Source organism: Pan troglodytes, chromosome 14, assembly GCF_028858775.2.
Source record: "Pan troglodytes isolate AG18354 chromosome 14, NHGRI_mPanTro3-v2.0_pri, whole genome shotgun sequence".
NCBI classification, from domain to species: Eukaryota; Metazoa; Chordata; class Mammalia; order Primates; family Hominidae; genus Pan; species Pan troglodytes.
In genome coordinates, this window is record NC_072412.2 from 18183185 (window position 1) to 18195396 (window position 12212).

Below are 12212 nucleotides of genomic sequence, written 5' to 3' on the forward strand. Positions count from 1 at the left end.
CCCCAGTCCTTCTCTGCCCCCACCAGGTTCCAGGCCTTTCTGTGCTCACACAGTGTCATCCCACCATGAGCCATCTGTCCTCCACCCGCAGACCCACTTTCCTCCCAGGACACATGGGCACCTGCCCACCCTCCTCCCACCAACTTGTGAGCCCCTGGTGGAGAGTGCTCTGCACCTACATCTGTCCTCCCCCAGCTCTCAAGTGGCCCAGTCAGTGGAGAGCAGGGGACAGACCCATGGGGTGTCTGGGGCAAAGTCACACCCTGGGCCAAGCCAGGCAGGAGAGCACCACCGACCCTGCCAGGCCGGATCTTACTGAAGCAGGACAAGCCCTGGACATTGCTGCTGGGTCTCCGGGGAGGCGCTCCCACCTGTCACCGCTTTCCTGCCCTAGGGCATTTGTGACATGATTCCTACCTGCTTCTTCGTCCACAGTTGGAAAGCATCATTGAGAATTTTAGCTCCTTGGACTAGATGAGGGGGCAGCTGCTTGCCAGACTTGTGAGAGCCCAGGAAAGAGACACTGGGTGAGGTGGGTGGGTGCCCACTGCCCACAGGTGCCTTCAAGCCCAGCCACACAGCCAGACTGGGGGACGCCAGGTCCAGCCTTCCAGAGGTCTCCCTTCACCCACGGCCACCATCCCAAATGCCAACGGTTCCCTCTTGGAACCTGGGGGCACCCATCCTCCTGGTGGCCTGCCCTGTGAGAGAAAAGATTGGCCCTCCTACTGTGCTCCCACTGTCTCATCCTCCAGGCCCCTAACACAGGCTGCCTGGCTCTGCTCACTCTGCCCAATATCCCAGCCCTGACTGAGCAAGAGGCCACAGTCATGCCAGGAGCCGGGCCACAGGCTGTCGCTGGGCATACACCAGACATCCCCAGGCACCTCTTCCCACCTCATGGCGCCCCTTGGCACAGTGGAGGGACAAACCACAGCTCAGCTGAGAGATGTGCTCCTGCTGTGGGCCTCCATTGGAGAGGGCTCCAGGGCTCTGACTCACCAGGGCCATGACAGCTCCCTGGGTTTTCTCAGTCCTGGGGGCCAACTGAACTGTCATCCCCTCAGAGAGGAGGACCCAGGCAGAGAGGACATGGCCACGGTGGCCTAGTTGGCCAGTAATCAGGCTGGCCTTGTAGGAGGGCTTCCCGGGTGCTACCCTGATCCCCTCCTTGCTGGCAAGAGTCCCCTGAGGGCAGGGCTAAACTCCCATCCCGGGCACTTCCCGCTGCCAGAGTCAAGCTCAGGGCTTCACATTTAGGGAGCAATGGAAAAATCTTACTGAAACCTGGCCAGCCATGACTATGGACCATTTTTCCTTCTCAAACTAGGGCTAGAGTGCAAAGGGTTCTGGGTAAAAGAGCTCTTGGCTGCTATCAGAACCAAAAAAAAGAGCAACTAAGAGCAACTTCTGGTGAAGGGCGCACTGAGAAAGCAAATCATACATAAATGCAAACCCTCCTGGAGGCTCCCTCATGCTGCTGGGCAGACTCTGGAAACCTGAACAGGGTGGTGGCTGCCAGGAGCCACCTGCTCTCATTTCTGAGGGTGTAACCAGGCAGGACCTGGAACAGAAGGGGCAGCCCAGGGATGCCACAGTGTGTCCACAGAGGGCCAGGACCGAGCCGCAAGCCTGCCTCATGGTCCAGCTGCCATGGCCCTGAGGGATCCTAAGGGGACCCAGAGCCCACTCACACCCACTCCTAAGCTCGTGACAGAACCAGGGCCCCACCTTCCCAATGGAGGCAAGTGTGGAGTGTGGAGCAGGTGTGACTGATACCTGCACAGAGGCCATGCACACTTGCCCCTCTCAACCCACAGCCCAGTGTTCATTCTAAAACAAGGCACAGTCTAATCAGAAGGAGAGGCCCAGCCTGTTCAATCTGGTCCTGCATTATACAGATGAGGAAACTGAGGGCCAGGAGGCTGAGTCCCAAGGGGACTTGCTCAGGCCACAGGAAGGTGGCACTCACACCCTGACAGCCCTGACCCAGGTCTGGCCGCCCCCACAGCCAAGAGCCTCAGGCTTGGACGCCCACCCTGGAGTGACCAGTACATTTGAATGCCTCCAGCAGGTGCTTTGCCAGGTACCAGAAGGCAGTATAGAAGTTGGGAAACTGAGTCAGGCTGCACAGTTGCAACCTTCTTTCCACTTCATATGCTCTGGAAGCCACCAAACAGCCGTTCTCAGTGCACTGACCATCAAGCAGGCGACGACGGGGGTGGATCCAGGCCCCAGACACACCAGCTCAGGCTTCCCCTCTGGGCCCTGCATAGCTGAGGTGGACCAGCGGACAATCGCCCTGGGTGGCTGCAGGCCTTGATGCCCATGAAAGCTCTGTTGGTGCCTGAGAAGAGAAGGAGCAGCCTTTTAAGCAGTCCCAACCTCACCAAGGGCGACTATGAACGTCCAGCAGCCAGGTCCCTAGAGAGGCCAGCCTGCACGATACCAGAGCCCACCTCCTCCTTCCTTCCACATCAAGAAGAGGCCCACCGAGGCTGATGGTCATGTCCAAGTCACCCACAGGCAGGCTGAGCCAGTGCTCGGCCCAAGGCATCTGGCACCGACCCCGCTAGAGAGAGGACGCTGCTCTGCGGAGCCTGAGGGCAGACGGTGCGGCAGGCACTACCTCCTCTGCATCTCCACTCAGGCTGCGGAGGAAATGTCCCGTAAGGGCCAGGCAGTCCACAGGGGTGAGTGTGGCGTAGATCCAGCCTGAGAGAGAGACAGGAGTGTTTGGTGCCCCACCTCGCTCCCATGAACGGGCTTCTCATGGCTCCAGATCAGGGACTGGCAGAGACCAGCACAGGCCTTCCCCGGCCCAGCCCAGGCTCCAGCTCCTGCCCGCCTGTGCCTTGGTGCCCTGTCCACCTCTGCAGCTTCACCAGCAGCCTGGGGCCTCCCTGGGAGAAGCTCTCTGGCCCTGGCACCACCCCAGCCTCCATGGAAGGGGGTTGGGGTAGAGGCTGCATCTGAGGCGGCACAGACTAGTCAGTCCAGCCCTGCACCACACAGACAGGGAAACCGAGGCCCAGAGCTGAGGAGACTCTCTCGGGCCACGTGAGCGCAGTACTCAGAGACAGGAAGCCCCAGCCTGTGTCCAGCCACCCGGCCTCCCAACCACACACAGGGGCAGGAGACAAGGCCGGGGCAGCTGCATCGCCCCCAGAGCTGGGACTGGACCCCGGGTTATCCTCGGAGACGGAGCCTGGGCCAGATCCTGGGAAATCCACAGCTCCTTCCTAAATAGCTGTGACTGTGAGGAAGCCGACGGAGAGAGGAGGGACCCAGAGATTACAGAAGATTCTGAGGCTTATAAATCAGTAAAATGTGAAGGCCTCAGTTGATACTTTTTTTTAAATGGAAAAAAAAAACCCTATAAAACGATTCAAAACTCTGAACACAACTTAGCTATTTGAGGATACTAGGAAATTGTTGTTAATTGTTCATTTTTTGAGGTGTGAGAACAGTATTGTAGCTGTGTTACTTTAGAAGGAAAGGAAGCCCTTCAGAAATAGTGGAATATTTAACGAAACAGCAGGGTGTCTGGGATTTGTTCTTACATCATCTAGGGGCACACAGCGGCTCATGATGGGCTTTCTCCTTCAGCACAGACTCAAAATGTCCCCTAATATTGCCTTAATTAGCAGCTAGTGCCCTCCTCCCTCACTGGCTCTGATGCCGTGGCAGCTGTCCCCACACAAGGCTCTCTGAGCTGGGTCTCCAGCCATGGGCTCAGTCACAGTGAGCCCAGCCAGTCTGTGAAAGGGGCTGACTGGCTGTGCAGCTCCAAGGTGGCCTCGGTGGTGAGGAGTGCCCATGCTGACCAGACAGCACAAGCTCCATTGCTGGCCCCTCTGCAGGGACTAGGCTGGGGTGGCGTTAAGCTCCGGACAAGGGAGCAGGCATGCCAGCGATGCAGACAGACCCCGTGGTGGGGACAGAGCCCGAGGGAGAGGGGCGTAACCTTGATGAGGGCCGGCAAGCCCTAGGACATGATCCCCAAAGCTGCCTGCACTCACCTGAGGGGATGAAGAGGGTCTGGCCCTGCTCGACGATGCACTTGCAGCATTTGTGGACCTGGTCAGCAAAGAACATCTCGCTGTGGTTAAAGGCAGACTGCCAGAGCTCATCCAGGGAGATGTTGGCCAAGGTCAGCCTGATGAGATAGAAGGTCTGCTCCCCCTGCCAAGAGAGCCTGTTGGCAGAGCTGCTCATGTGGAACACGGGGGTGGGGGGTGCAAGTGTTAAGTCTTAATGTGAGAAGTATCCCATCCAGTTCCACAAATCCTGCCTGCAACACTGAGAGCACAGGTGCTTTGCAATTCAGAAGTGTGCATGTTAGGAAGGTTCTGGGTATCAGGCACAGTCAAGAGCTAAAGCCCATAATCCCACATTACATAGTTTTGAGGCACTACAAATGGTGTGGGTGCCCAGGTTGCAAATAAAGCTGCAACTGGTTGTCAGAAGCATTCCAGGTAGCTCCACTCTTGAGAGCCACTTGGATCCCAGGCTGGGTCAAATGATGCTACTGTGTCCCAAGCAGTCTTATGCCAGGCCCCAGGAGGGGTTCTGCACTGGGAGCAGCGAGACCCCTGTCCTACTGTAGTGAAGCCAAGGCAGGTTCCAAGAATGCCCCAGTGACTTGCTCAAGGCCTCCCAGAGGTGGGATCAGCACATGCACCTGCCCCCAGCTCCAGCTCCAGCGGGTCTGGAGAAGCTCAATGAGCAGCTGGGGGAGCCCACAGCTTAGGGTTTCCTTTGTTTCTGTTGCTATTTATGGCTCATTTTTCTTCTGGCTTCCCTCTCTCGGCCTTGATGATGAGATTCCTAGCCTTCCCTGCCTGCTCAAGATGCCCCTATCCTACCTGCTGGCTCCTGTGCGGGGCTCTGGCTACTGTTGGCCCCTTCCAGGATGTCTTCACAACACCCCCCTCCCCCCACTTTCTCCTCTAAGTGCACGGTCACCCAGCAGCCTCACCCAATTATTGAGCCTGAATCCCATTAGAAAAAGGAGACACTCGTGCAGTTCTCTGATCCCACATGCACCCCTGCCCCTCCACCCACACATGCACCCCTGCCCCTCCACCCAGCAATGTCTCCATGGCCTCCTGTCCCAAGGATGGATGGTCTGGGGCCCACTGGGGAGTGGCATCTTGTCCACAGTCAGGGCTCCCGGGGACTGCAGACCATCTTGCAGATGGGTCATGGCCACGGCAAAGCCGAAGTCCCCCAAGGGGTGTGGCTCACCTTGAGCACGTGGTACCAGGCGGAGGCGCCCCCACAGTCGACGTGGAAGTCGGTGTAGCTGTCCTTCACGCAGTTCAGGCAGGACTTGGTCACCTTGGGCTTGGCCAGCAATGCATCATCTGGCCAGGAGTTTTCTACCCAGAACAGTTTCTTCATGGTGTCAGGTGGCTCCACGAAGCTGGACATTCTGGGGGTGGGACAGGAAGGTGGTGAGGGAACGTGGGACTCCCTTTTTGACGTCCCCTGGAGCGGGAAACATGCTCTGTGAGGCACGTCCCACACTGTCTCACCACCTGCGGGCCAGAGGTCACAGTTCCCATTTCACAGAGGAGCACACAGGATCACAGAGGGCAGAACGAGCCCAGGCGCTGGCTGTGGCCCTGGCAGAAGACTGGATCTGATGCTGGCCTCCACCCCCAGAAGATGATGAGAAGACCCCAAAACCATCCACCCCTGAAACTCCTGGGAACTGGAAAGCGAGTCTTTCTGGATTGGCCACGTGCATATGGCTGTGGTGCACCGGGCTGGAGCATAGATATCATTTCTCACACTCAGCCCAGGTGCCTCTGGTGTCACCTGGACAACAGCCACTGCTCTTCAGAGCTGACAACAGGGCACCCGCGACACCTGGACACATCAGGTCACTGTCAAATCCAGCCAACTCATATCCAGCGAAGATAGGGAAATGCAAAGGCAGCCTTCGAGTCAATGAAATGTCACCGTCCTGGATAAAATGCACTACATTTCATCAAAAACGTCAAACTAGACCAGGCACGGTGGCTCACGTCCATAATGTCAGCATTAAAAATTTATATGTAAAACACACATAATATACATAATCCATCCATTTTTTCTTTTTCTTACTCAAAGAACTCATACTGAAACACACTCTTCTCCACTGTTCTTTACTTGAAAATACATCCCAGAGATGTTTCTCTACCAGTTTGTTAAGACCTATCTCCCTCTTCTTAAAGGCTATGCAGTATTCCATCACAAGATATTCCATACTTTTTTTTAAACCAATCCATTTGCCAGATATTTAATGTCCTTTGTTTAGAAATAACGCTTTAGGTAAGTGTCTCCGTGTAGATATTTTGTGGTATTTTTGAGGCATATCTGCGAATTCCTACAGGTGAAATGCTATGTAAAAGAATATATGTATTTAAATGTTTCATACTTATTACCAAATTCCCTTCCAAAAAGTTCCACAAATTTGTATTCCATGAAGAATGGTGGTATAATTCTTTGCCAGGGATTTGTGTTCTCAAACTTGCATTTTTGCCAAATTGATAGTTGACTTTTAATAGGACACTGATGTTTTACATTGCTTATTTTCCTATTTGTTCAGGTTTTCTTTATGGGTTTGTACATAGTCAACCTTACTAATCTTTTCCTTTATGGCTTCTGGTCTTCATCTTTGTTTTAGAAAGTTTGCCCACTTTGGTATACTAAGTTCACTAATGTTCTCTTCTATAACTTCTATGCTTTTGTTACTTTGCAGTCTTTGATCCATGTGGAATTTATTTAGGTTTATTGATGTCATTTTATTTTTTTCCCAACTGTTTAGCCAGGTGTTCTACACTATTTATGAAGGCAGTCATCTATTCTTTCCTGACTCGATACACTATCTTTATGTTTACATCTATTTCTGGATTCTTTCTGGATTCTCCCCATCTCTCTAGTTCTTGAAATACCAAATCGCTTTAATTATTATTGCTTCTTAATCTATTTTGATAATCTGATAGGCACAATGTATTCCATTACTCTTCCCTATATCCTCCTTGTAACTTCCTACATATTTCATATTTATGTTAGAATAATTACCAGTATTATTTTCTTAATTTTCTCTATCAAAAGGAAATGACTCTGATGGAATGCTCTAAGTATTCTGTATGCTGTATGCTCTATATTTTTAATAGATACCCCTTATTGGTTTCAGAAACTGTAGTTCCCTACAAAGCTGAATCTCCAGGCAGTAAGCAAGCAGGACTTTTTATTTCCTCTTCTAAAATTTGCTTTAGCCTTTGGATTCAAGCAGAGATGTACAGAGCCTACTAATCTCCCACCTTTTACAGAGCACATTTAGTCTGTATCACTGCACAGTAGCCCAATTCCAAGTTGCCGCTCCCTGTTTCTGCACAGATTCTGGCAGGTCTGTGGCTTGTGTCACGTGTGACTTTGTATTTCTGTTCCATTTCTGGTCCATAGGGAAACCTGTGATGCTTTTGAGTGCAATTTACCACGCCTTCTTGACAGTCCGTGTGTGTGTATTTCCCTCTTAGGTTTTTAAAAGGAGATTCTCAGAATCTAAAAGTGTAATTATCATTTAATGAAGCTTTGGGTGGTCATGATCACTGGGGCTCGGGGACAAGATCATATGGTCATCTTTCACTAGGAGACTTTTCGGAGGTTTGTTTTTATATCTGGAAACTCCGATATGTTAAAATCCCCTTGCATAGCCACGACTTCCACTATATTCCTTCAGAGATATTCTGAGTTCGATTCCAGGCTGCCTCAATAAAGTGAGTAGCACAATAAAGTGAGTAGCACAATAAAGGGAGTAGCACAATAAAGGGAGTCAAATTTTTTGGTTTTCCACTGCCTATAAAAGTTACGTTTACACTATACTTCAGTCTATTGAGTGTGCAATATCATTATGTTTAAAAACCTAATTTAAAATACTTTATTGCTAACAAATGCTGACACAGAGACATGAAATGAGCACATACTGTTGGAAAAAACGGCGCCAATACACGTGCTTGATGCAGGTTTGCCACAGATCTTCAATTTGTAAAAAATGCACTATCTGTAAAGTGCTGTAGAGTGAAGCACAATAAAAGAAGGTATCCTGGTATATGTTTTTGCTTAGCAATATAGTGAGACTTTTGGGCATTAGTCTATAGGCAATATCCTTTGCTTCACACCTAACTCTAAAGTTAGGGCCAATGAGTGATGAGTGGGGATAGGAAAAGATGACATTGGGAACTTATTAGATGATGAAGTGTCCATGCTCAATTTTAAAAACTCTTATCATTTTTCCTAGACAGCAGATTGTATAATATGAATTCTCTGATCTAGCTGGTTGTGCTGTTTGATTTAGAAAATTGGGCATTGGAGGGGTAACTGTCTATCAATGGCAGCTTTTTTGTTTGTTTGTTTGTTTGTTTGACAGAGTCTAGCTCTGTCACCCAGGCTGGAATGTAGTGCTGCGATCTTGGCTTTCTGAAACCCCCACCTCCTGGTCTCAAGCGATTATCATGCCTCAGCATTCCAAGTAGCTGGGGTTATGGGCATGCTCCACCATGGCTGGCTAATTTGGTGTTTTTTTTGTTTGTTTGTTTGTTTTTTTTTTTTTGAGATGTGGTTTTGTCATTTTGCCCAGGGTGGTCTCGAACTCCTGGCTTCAAGTGATCTACATATTTTTGACAGATACCCTTTCTTGGTTTAAGCATATTTTGGCTTCCCAAAGTGCTGGGATTACAGGCGTGAGCCAACGCACCCAGCCTCAGTGGCTGTATTTCTTACATTATTGTTACATGGTACAGGTTTTCATAATATCAAAAACAATAAAATGTAAAAATAAATATAATCCCCGATTTCTTTGGTTCTTTTAAAAATATTTTCTTTTTTAGTATACGTGTTTAAAGTGTAGAAGACAGTGTTTTAATATATACAGTGAAATGGTGTTTGGGGTCTTAAATGTGAAGTAATCTTTTCATATTTCTGTGTGGTTATTTTCTTACTTTTTTCAAAGGTAGAAAATACTTTCATATTCTCACAGGGGAACCACTTAAGAAAAATGTCAAATTTTCCATGAATGTGAGAAATCTTCAATTACATGAGGGGAAAGGATGCTTTTGGGATGGGACGAACACCATACGGGCTAAGTCAAGGCCATTTCAGAAACTGTGACGTCCTTTATTCTCTGCCATGTTCCTTTCTACCTTCCAAGGTTTAGGAGGAATTTCTGCCCATTAGAACAGGTCAGAGATTTACAAAGTGCCAAGTTTTCTAAAGGAGAGATTCTATATAGAGACTGATAAACTGGTTAACTTACGTAACGCATTTTTGGGTATGCTGAATTATTTTCATTAAATGTACTGGTAAGATTCTTAAGATGAGGAATTATGCGTCACACTTTTAAAAATGTTCTCAAAAGAACTTGCTAAGGGCTTGACAAACACTTGCTACGTTAACTTACAAAACACTGTTGGCACCATCTCAGCATTTTAATCATGACAAATCTCAGGACTGACAAACTGCATGTTAATGTCCTTGTTTTCTATCGAATGAAAATATTTAATTTTTGGAATGAATTGAAAGTCAACCCGGATTTACTGAATACCAACCTTGCCTAAGATGACAAATCATTCTTGAGAGCTGCACTGTGTCTCCAGAACCCCAGAACATGGACAGGCTCTCTGGATTTTAGCTCTAGGTGTCCTCCCATTTGTCTTTCTTACCGGGTAAATGAAATCTTTATTAAAATCCAAAAGTATAAGACAATACTGTTTATTCTTAGAAGCTACCACTTACAGAGGAGAATAATGCCCTAAATTATAGATAAATTGAATTCTAATGACCTTGTTCGCTTTCTAGTTGTCACCCAATGTAAGCATTTCTGTCTGCAGGTCACCAATATGCCTAATAAAGCATGAAAAGCCATCACTGATGATTTTCTGATTCACTCATCTTTGAATTCATCTGCCTTGCTTAGAGTGGAAAGGAAAATGTCTCTATATTAGTCCATTCTTGCATTGCTATAAAGAAATACCTGAGACTGAGCAATTTATAAAGAAAAGAGGTTTAATTGGCTCATGGCTCTGCAGGCTGTACAGGAAGTAGAGAGGCTTTGGCTTCTGCAAAGGCCTCAGGAAGCTTCCAATCATGGCGGAAGGCAAAGTGGGAAGCAAGGCCTCTTACATGTCAGGAGCAGCAGAAAGAGAGCGAGGGGAGGTGCTGCACACTTTTAAACAACCAGATTTCTCAAGAATTCACTTACTATTGCAATGACATTACTGGGGGGATTATCTGCCCCCATGACCCAATCACCTCTCACCAGGCCTCACCTCGAAAACTGGGGATTAAAATTTGACATGAGATTTGGTGGGGACATAGATCCAAACCATATCAGTCTCTTTAAATTTCTGTGTCCAAAAGGGAACATTCTTGGGTACTTTATTCTATTCCATTAATTTGGTAAATGATTATTTAAACCCAAGGAAGAAGCTTCTTGAATGAAATAATTATAAAAATACGGATCTTGATACTCTACTAGGTTAAAGCAAGGTTTTTGTTATTGTTGTTGTAGCAAATCTCTTATTAAGCAACTTTCGCATTATAGTCTCAGTAAAAAATAGTGAGTCCATCCCAGCATGCATGTTTTTGGTAAAGTGATCGTAACAGTGGAGTAAGTTGTGATTGCTTTCTTAGAGGACACCTTCAAATAACTGTCACCTGTCTTCTGTTTTACTCTACCACTAAGTGGGAGCATCCCCATACTTCTCAGTTGAATGTAATACAAATTCCTTTACCATCTTCAACTTCCTGTCTATGCATTCCTTTCATAATCTTTACAAATTATGATGTTAATCATCTTACAGATTTTTTTCACTCACCTTAGAGTTATCATAATTCCTCTTGCACAAATTTTAAGGACAGAAGTTTTGACCCCAATGATCCCATCAAGATGTTGGGTTTTCCCTCCAAGAAGTTTTCAGAAAACTGACTCCTAGATAGTGATCAGGTTTTTGTTAAAAAGTATCCAAAAGATGAATATATGTGTCTTAAATAAGCTTATTGGGTATTTTATTTTACTAGGAGTCAGAAGTATAAAATGTTTTTACATTTTATCACATATTAGGGATCTGAAAGTGATATACCCTCTTATGGTTATAAAGAAAAAAAGAATGAGCTCACATTCAATGAAAGATTGTGTCTTTTATATTGAGAAAATAATTTGAAGACAAAGGTAATGAGGAACCCAGTGCAAACTGCTAGTGGACTCTCAAAGGTGTCAGTACTCAGTGATTCTTATTTTTCTTCTCTTTTTTTGAGACAGTCTCACTCTGTCACCCAGGCTGGAGTGCACTGGCACAGCCTTAACTCACCGCAACCTCTGCCTCCTAGGTTCAAGCAATTCTCGTGCCTCAGCCCCCTGAAAAGCTGGGATTAAAGGCAAGCACCACCATGCCAAGCTACTCATTTATTTACTTATGTATGTATGTATTTATTTATTTATTTTTATTTTATTTGAGATAGAGTCTCACTCTGTCACCCGGGCTGGAGTGCAATGGTGCTATCTCGGCTCATTGCAACCTCTGCCTCCCAGGTTCAAGGGATTCTCCTGCCTCAGCCTTCAGAGTAGCTGGGATTACAGGCATGCATCACTGCGCCCAGCTAGTTTTTGTGTTTTTAGTAGAGATGGTTTCACCATGTTGGCCAAGCTGCTTGTGAACTCCTGACCTCAAGTGATCTGGCCCTCTCAGCCTCCCAGAGTGCTGGGGTTACAGGCCTGAGCCACCGTGCACAGCCTAGTTTTTGTATTTTTTTTAAAACAGAGATGGGGTTTCACCATGTTGACGAGGCTGGTCTCGAATTCCTGACCCCAAGTGATCCGCCCACCTGGGCCTCCCGAAGTGCTGGGATTACAGGCATGAGCCAATGCACCCACCCCTGAATAATTGTTTTGTCTGTACATTTCTCATGTCTTATATGGCATTGTAAAGGCAATCAAATCTTTTCATTCATGTGGTTTTGGACCTTTTCAATAATGGTATTATTCTTTGTACTTAGAAGCTTGGCAAACACTAGAACCCATCTCTCAAGCAAAACAGGCTGAAGACATCAGGACACATAGCAGCTGCAGCTTGAGGGAGGTTGCATGAAATATTAATCCTGCTTCTCTCAGAACAGAGTCCTGCAGCAGAGCCAATGAAGCAATCACTAGCTCCACAAATAAG

General features: G+C 47.6%; 1 protein-coding gene across 1 annotated transcript in view; it reads right to left on the bottom strand.

Annotated features, from left to right (window-relative positions):
* Positions 1–12212, bottom strand: part of LOC104001766 (uncharacterized) — a 64065-nt gene that overhangs the window by 14254 nt on the left and 37599 nt on the right. Inside the window, 4 exon segments of the mRNA XM_063791914.1 lie at positions 2200–2347; positions 4023–4133; positions 4135–4185; positions 5251–5437. Coding sequence (XP_063647984.1) covers positions 2249–2347; positions 4023–4133; positions 4135–4185; positions 5251–5437 — 448 coding nt within the window. The 3' untranslated portion in view covers positions 2200–2248.